Source organism: Anomaloglossus baeobatrachus, unplaced genomic scaffold (genome assembly GCF_048569485.1).
Source record: "Anomaloglossus baeobatrachus isolate aAnoBae1 unplaced genomic scaffold, aAnoBae1.hap1 Scaffold_41, whole genome shotgun sequence".
NCBI classification, from domain to species: Eukaryota; Metazoa; Chordata; class Amphibia; order Anura; family Aromobatidae; genus Anomaloglossus; species Anomaloglossus baeobatrachus.
The window spans coordinates 879,091-886,123 of NW_027443435.1; the positions used below are offsets into that span (position 1 = coordinate 879,091).

General features: G+C 52.4%; 1 protein-coding gene across 1 annotated transcript in view; it reads right to left on the reverse strand.

Annotated features, from left to right (window-relative positions):
- LOC142277321 (uncharacterized) overlaps positions 1 to 1,271 on the reverse strand; it is a 1,627-nt gene extending 356 nt beyond the window's left edge. Inside the window, exons 1-3 of the mRNA XM_075332631.1 lie at positions 369 to 1,271; positions 169 to 297; positions 1 to 86 (exon numbers count right to left, since the gene is read on the reverse strand). The exon at positions 1 to 86 is cut by the window's left edge and continues 48 nt beyond it. Of these exons, the coding sequence (XP_075188746.1) occupies positions 1 to 86; positions 169 to 297; positions 369 to 1,271 (1,118 nt within the window). The remainder of the gene's footprint in view (positions 87 to 168; positions 298 to 368) is intronic.
- Positions 1,272 to 7,033: the final 5,762 nt, after the last annotated feature.

Consider the following 7,033-nt stretch of genomic DNA (forward strand, 5'->3'; position numbering starts at 1 on the left):
CCGCTAGCCGATACGAAGAATGCCTGCTCCGCGGCACAGCTCCTGGTGAAGTGCGGCCTGATTGTTTCGGCATAAATCGTAAACCACTGAAAAAAAAATCAATTAAGCGCCTGGCGCAAGACGGAATGGGTCAAACGGGGTTCGCAAGCCCTAAATGTGTTGCCTTACCGACTCTTCTTGCTCCGAGAGCACAAATGCGGCTACTTGTTTCGAAGCGACTTTATGCTCCTTAACGCCGATAATAGTGTAGCGCAGTCCGCGGTGGATGTATTCCGTCCTCTCGTTCCACTCTGCAATCTGTTATAGGAGAACGTTAGAAAAACCCCTGATCTACAGCACCGGACCGCGCAGGTCTGGACCCTACTTACCGTCATGTTCTGTACAACGCATGGCCTCTGTAGGTGCTGCAATATTAAGAGTGCCTGGAGATAACGGGTCACTTCTGAGTCGGCTGTATTCACTCTCCGTCTTTCAATTCCACGTATTCGGGCAAGAAATGACGGTTTTGCCACCTCCAATAGCCGGCGGCATTCTTCCGGTGTCTTCGTAGGGCGCATTAGTGCGTCGTACCGCTTGCAAACAATTTCTCGACACGTCCCCTTGTATAATATCTTTTGGAGGTCAGTTGTAGAGCTCATGAAGATCTCACAGGCACGATAAAGTTGCGGCCTAGATATGCTTAAATTTGTTGCATTCATATGATACGAGGTAAATCTTCGTACGTGTTTAAGCATTACCAGCGCTGTTGCCTTCGTGAGCGGCAAGCTACACAGCTTGGTAAAAAAATCGTTCGTCTTGGCGGGTCTTCGTAGGTACTCGAGGCTAACGGTTCTGGGGTTCACGTAGTAAAGAAATCTGGCGATATTTGAGACCTCTGCCTTCCAACCCCGTGTCTGAAGGGTACCCTTCAGGTACTGTGCGTACTCCCTAAGCATGGGGTGGTTAGCGGAGTGGCGTTTGTACAGGCCAGCGGCTCTTGAAGCTGTGCGGCTCGGTATCCTCCATTGCGTGTCCCGCTCCCTTTGTGTACTAGCATCTGGGGCCTCCCCGTCGGATAGATGTTCAGACATGTTAGCGGTAATTTCTGCCTCCGGGCCCGGTCCCTCCCTTTGTGTACTAGCATCTGGGGCCTCCCCGTCGGATAGATGTTCAGACATGTTAGCGGTAATTTCTGCCTCCGGGCCCGGTCCCTCCGAGTCGTCAGCGGATAGAACAGGGAGCGGGTCATGTTCAACCTGTGAATCCCGTTCCTGCTGACTTTGTTGCGGCATCTCGTCTGTTGCGGTCTCTCCCCCACTAACGGATACAGATGGTGTATGTATGGAGTCCAAACGCGGCTTGCCTGTCACCAAAAATCCGCGTTGTTCCAAAAAAAACACTACCTCGTCCAGGGATGCGAGAGGCTTGAGGTCGCAAAATTGAACGGTAGTACCTTTTCCTGCAACTCGGTCTAGACAGCGCTTCGCCGAGGTCAACGCCTCTTCTATCTCGGAGTCGGTCAGTCTCCGCATGCAAACCCTTCGCAGGTGGGTAGACAGATATTTGCTTGCCGTATGACAAACGGGGCACGTGAGGGCTGTACGCCGGTGGCTGAAACGAGAGAAAAAAAAATACATTTTTCAGACTTCCGAGATCTGACCGGCGTCGGCAGCCCCCTGTATCCGAAAAGGGCTCCAGGCAATCTCGCCAGAGAGTCCTTGGGACTTTGAATAATTTTCAACATTTTCAGACTTCCGTAGTCAGCGAGCGCTGACTATGCCGGAGGACTCCCGAGCCGCGGACTGTTTTTCGCGCATGTCCCGCTGGTGCCTGGGCCCCGAGGGGAAGTTCTCGGGCCAAAACGCATCGATATCGCGTGTGCGTTTCTTTGTCCGGGGGACCCCAGACTGCCATCCGAACGCGTGGAAGTCGAGCCCGGATTGTTTTTCGCGCATGCCCCGCTGACACCCACGGAGCTCAAAGGGGAACCCCGCGTTGGCATGCCTGGGCCCCTAGGGCCACGAGGGAAAGTTCACAGGCAAAAACGCATCGAAATCGCGTGTGCGTTTTCTTTGTTTTTTTGTCCGGGGGGCCCCCGGGCGAATTCTGGACTGATTCCCCCCGTGATTTGGATAAAACCTGAACATTTTCAGGCCCCCGCGACCTTCCGGAGGTGCCGGGGCCCCCAGGGGCCCGAGCGGGGCCCCGGGTACTCTCGCCCGACTGCCCTGGGCGCTTGGATGAAAGCTGGAAAATTTCAGGCTCCTGCGACCTTCCGGAGGTGCCGGGACCCCGACCTTCCGGAGGTGCCGGGACCCCGACCTTCCGGAGGTGCCGGGACCCCGACCTTCCGGAGGTGCCGGGACCCCGACCTTCCGGAGGTGCCGGGACCCCGACCTTCCGGAGGTGCCGGGACCCCGACCTTCCGGAGGTGCCGGGACCCCGACCTTCCGGAGGTGCCGGGACCCCGACCTTCCGGAGGTGCAGGGACCCCCGCAGGTGGGTAGACAGATATTTGCTTGCCGTATGACAAACGGGGCACGTGAGGGCTGTACGCCGGTGGCTAAAGCGAGAGGCGCTACATGTTATTTTAAGGCATTCAGATAATTTTAGTTGGTCATACATCGCAGTTTACTTACGGTTCCATCGTTAGCGGGATCACAGCGGTGTACGGCGTCCTGTTTGACCGACTAGCTGTGGCTGCACTCGTGTTATCGGTCCTTGGCGTCCGCACCTGTTCGGTTGATCACCTGGGCGTGTCTTTGATGAGTCATCCACTGGGCTGCCATCCGTACGCGTGCGTGGAAGTCAAGCGTCCGCACCTGTTCGGTTGATCACCTGGGTGTGTCTTTGTTGAGTCATCCACTGGGCCGCCATTCGTACGCATGGAAGTCGAGCGTCCGCACCCGTTCGGGTGATCAGCAGGTACGTGCTTTCTTTGTTGCGGTAACTACGGGGCTGCCATCCACGGGGCTGCCATCCACGGGGCTGCCATCCACTGGGCTGCCATCCACTGGGCTGCCATCCGTATGGGTGAAAGTCACCAACAGCGGTGCTAACTGGATCCTATCCTGTGTGATACTGTCTGCTGAGCTGGGTATCTAATCCTATCCTGTGTGATACTCCTGCTGTCCTTGGTGACACTTTAGACATTTCTGGTCACCAGTAAAATGGCTCCGCACTGTGATCCTAAATTTCATTCTGTTATCCTTTTAGAAACCCCCAGATTGGGACGGGGAGGTGACATCACACACAGGAGAGCAGACTCCGCCCACTTTACTGCAGCTGTAATGTGAGATATGTCTACAGTGGAATTTCTGTAGGATTTCAGCAGCTGCTCCCCCTAGTGTTTTAAGAGTGGAAAATATCAAACTTTTTTTTTATTTTTTATTTTGCTCATTTAAAAACAAATAATAATATCTAAACAAAACATTACAACATTAATACTTTACATTTTTCAGTTATTTATTTATTAATTTTTTTTAAAGTGAAGTTTAGGAATGTGACACTAAAAAGTTTATGGAAGTTGGAAGTTTCGCCCCCAGCAGTTCGCCCCCAGGTACATTTCGCCCCCAGGTACATTTCGCCCCCGGACGTTTCGCCCCCGGACGTTTAGCCCCCGGCAGTTCTCCCCGGATGTTTCGCCCCCAGCAGTTCGCCCCCAGATGTTTCGCCCCCAGCAGTTCGCCCCCGGATCTTTCGCCCCCAGCAGTTCGCCCTCGGACGTTTCACCCACGAATGTTTTGCCCCCAGCAGTTCGCCCCCAGGATTTTTCGCCCCCGCACATTTCGCCAACAGCAGTTCGCCCTCGGATATTTCGCCCCCAGCTTTTTGCCCCCAGATGTTTCGGCCCCAAATTAGGCAGGGAATTTCGACCTTGTGTTTTAGCCCTAAGACCTCTTTCACAGTAGGCACTTACCCAAGTGCTAAGCACTGGAAAATCGCTAAGAAGATTGCCAATTTTGAATATATAAGTCAATGGCTGGAAAAGCGAGGTGTTGTTTCGGCCAGCTCTTTTTATTTTATTACAGGAGCTATTTTTGAGCACTTAGCGTTCATCAATAGCCTGTATCTTATGGGTCATTACCGAGAGCGCTCTAAAAAGCGCTCACAAAAATGCCAGTAAAGCACGTGCCTTGGCGTTCTAAAACAGTGACAGCATAAGGGTGCTTTCACACTTCCGCTACATATGCACTACAGGCCGCCTGTTCGCTTCTGTAATGCTGCCGTTCCACTAACCTGCAGCGGAACGAAAAGAAGAAAATGCTCTTCTTTTTGTTCTGACACTGATAGCAGAATGCGGCATTACGAAAGCAAACGGGCGGCTGCAGATCACGGAACCCAGCCGTTCACTTCTATGGGCAATGCAAGCGGAATGCCAGCATTCCGCCAGCATTGCCCCGGGGTCAGCTGGATGTCAGATCCAGAGCGGATTGACCTCTGGCGGCCCCAACACAAGTGTGAAACCATTCTAAAATTAAAGTGTGCAAGAGGCCTAAAATCAAAACAATTTTCAACTTTTACCTGACTCAGCACTGACCTGCTTTGTTGCAAGTTTTGTTGCAGATGTAACAAGTAGCAGGTCAGATGTCCTGCAAGTTACATTAGACTAGCTTTTACTCCATCTGTACATCAGAATATAGCAGTGTCTGAATCTCCACAAAGAGAGAGGTGTACTGCCACAAAAAATCAGTCAGCTTCCACAGCAATTCACTTTCTGCAGCTATGAATTCAGTTCTGTCCAAACGTGGAAGGAGGAAGTTGGTCCATGAGAATCACATTTACTTCTTTTCCAAAAGAACCGCTGATGATGTCCATTCCATCTGGGTATGTGAAAAACGGTCGACTTGCAAGGGACGTGTTTGGACCAATGATGAATCTGGCGAAGTTGTGAAAGTAGTCAATCTTCACAGTCACGCAGCACAAGCTGCAAGACCTGAAGCAATCCGACTTGTTAATGAGGCAGTCACTAGGGCAAGGACAACACAGGGGACACCACAACAGATTCTCACAGACGTCATTTCAGGAGCCCATTCTAATGTTGTAGCACTTCTGCCAAGGAAAGCATCACTGAAGAGAACAATACGATTAGCAAGGCAACTTGGCAATATCCCAAGGTTACCTCAAACCCTTGATCAACTTGTTATCCCCATGGAGTTCCAGGAGATCAGTATTGATGGTGTCCAGCAGCAGTTCCTTCTGCATGACTCTGGTAAGATACTTAACCATTTAACATTGTATTAAAACTATTCCATTATGCATAATTATTGCAAAGTTTCTTTTGCACAAATGTGAAAAATGCTACACTATAAGGTGCTGATATAAAATACTATGTGATTTTTGCCTTCAAGGGAAACTTTGAGGGTAATATAATGTAGTGAGGCCTACTGATTCCAACTAGTGTTGGTGATCACTGGAAAGATAGGATCAGATCGGGCCGATCATACCGAAAGATTGGAATTAACTTCGATCCAATCTCCAGAGATATATATATATATATATATATATATATAATGTGCACACTGTACGTCCGAACAGTGTGTGTATGTATATATGTGGGTGGGTGATGGTGGTCTGGCACTTTTGGAGCTTTGTAATGCAATAAAGGATTTGTATAGGACTTCAGCAGCGCGGAGCTCTTTCTTTATGGATGTGTACCGCCCCGGGGCTCGGCTCCGGTTTTCGCCGAGCCGCTCTCATCCGTGCTCGTCGGTGGGTGGCTCGAGCCGCTCACGGACCCGGGGGTCCCGCCGCCTCTCTGTAAAGGGGGGTGGGGGGGTGGTGGTTGTTTGGGTTTTGTTTAGAGTTCGTGACGCCACCCACGGGGCTGTGGTGAATGAGATGGACACCACCGCTGCCGTTGACTAGGCTCCCGGGGATGGTGTTGCGCAGCTTTGGTGGTAACCCCGTGGGTAGGGGGTGGTGGTCCCGGGGCCCGAGGTGTCGCTGTTTTTGCTATGATGCTGGCGCAGGGCAGTGTCGGTGCGGTGCGGTGCTCGGCCCGAGGGCACTGGTATACTCACTCTTACAGATGCACTGGAGTCTCTGGTAAACCAAACAAGATGGTGGACGGTGCCCGCAGCCGGCTGCGCTTCTCCCCTTCGGGTTGGTTGTTTCCGCCTTTCTCCTGCACCTTTTTTGTGTGAATGTATCTGCCTACGCTTCAGCGACGGTAGTTCGCTCCCCAGCGGTGTGTGTGCTGAGGAACCCGTTTGCCTGCGGACGCTGGCCCTTTGGATCTCTAGCTGTGGTGGTAGCTCTCTATCCCTAATCGTGGGGCTGTTGTCTTCAGTCAGGCCTTGTGTGGGAAAGGACTTTGGGTCCAGGCCGCAATCAGTTGATTTTACTCGGTCCAGTGGCTTCTGGACTTCGTCTGGGTCCCTCCTGGTGCTCCGGTTTCCAATCGACTCCCCGGTTCAGTACCGGTGGGCCACCGCCCGACCCCGGTCCTTACGGTTCCACCGGCCGTAATCCCAGCTCCTGCAGACGGCCACCACCGTCTGTCTCCTGGCCACAGGGTGTCCGGGCTCCAACCCGAACCCCTGACAGGTCTGTCACTCCTCACTGTCACTCTTACTACTCCTCTGCTTCCTCTCCCTTTCACTCTCCAGACTGATCTGCTGTGTTTTCCCGCCTCAGGCCATCCGAACTCCTCGGTGGTCAGGGCCAACCGCCTGGCACCACCTCCACCTGGTGTGAACATCAGAACCTGAGGGGGGACTCAGGGTTTTAGGGTGGCTGCTGTGACCCTTTTTAGGGGAAGGTGTAGTGTTTGGGATTACCTGTGACCCCTGGCTAGTCCAGGGCGTCACAGAAGCATGTTAAGTACGGGCGGAAGCCAAATCCTGCTCTAGCAGCACACTGAGTCCTCAGTAGAGTTGAGCGATGTTCGAAGTGTGAGGTTCGCCAATATCACATCCGAGTGATTTTTGGGGGTGCTCGAGATCGAACTCGAATGCAAGCTTTTTGCTAAAAGTTCGACAGCTCGAGTAATGTTCGAGAACGGTTCAATCAGCAAAAAGCCTAGCTAGTTACTAGCTGGCTTTTCACTGTA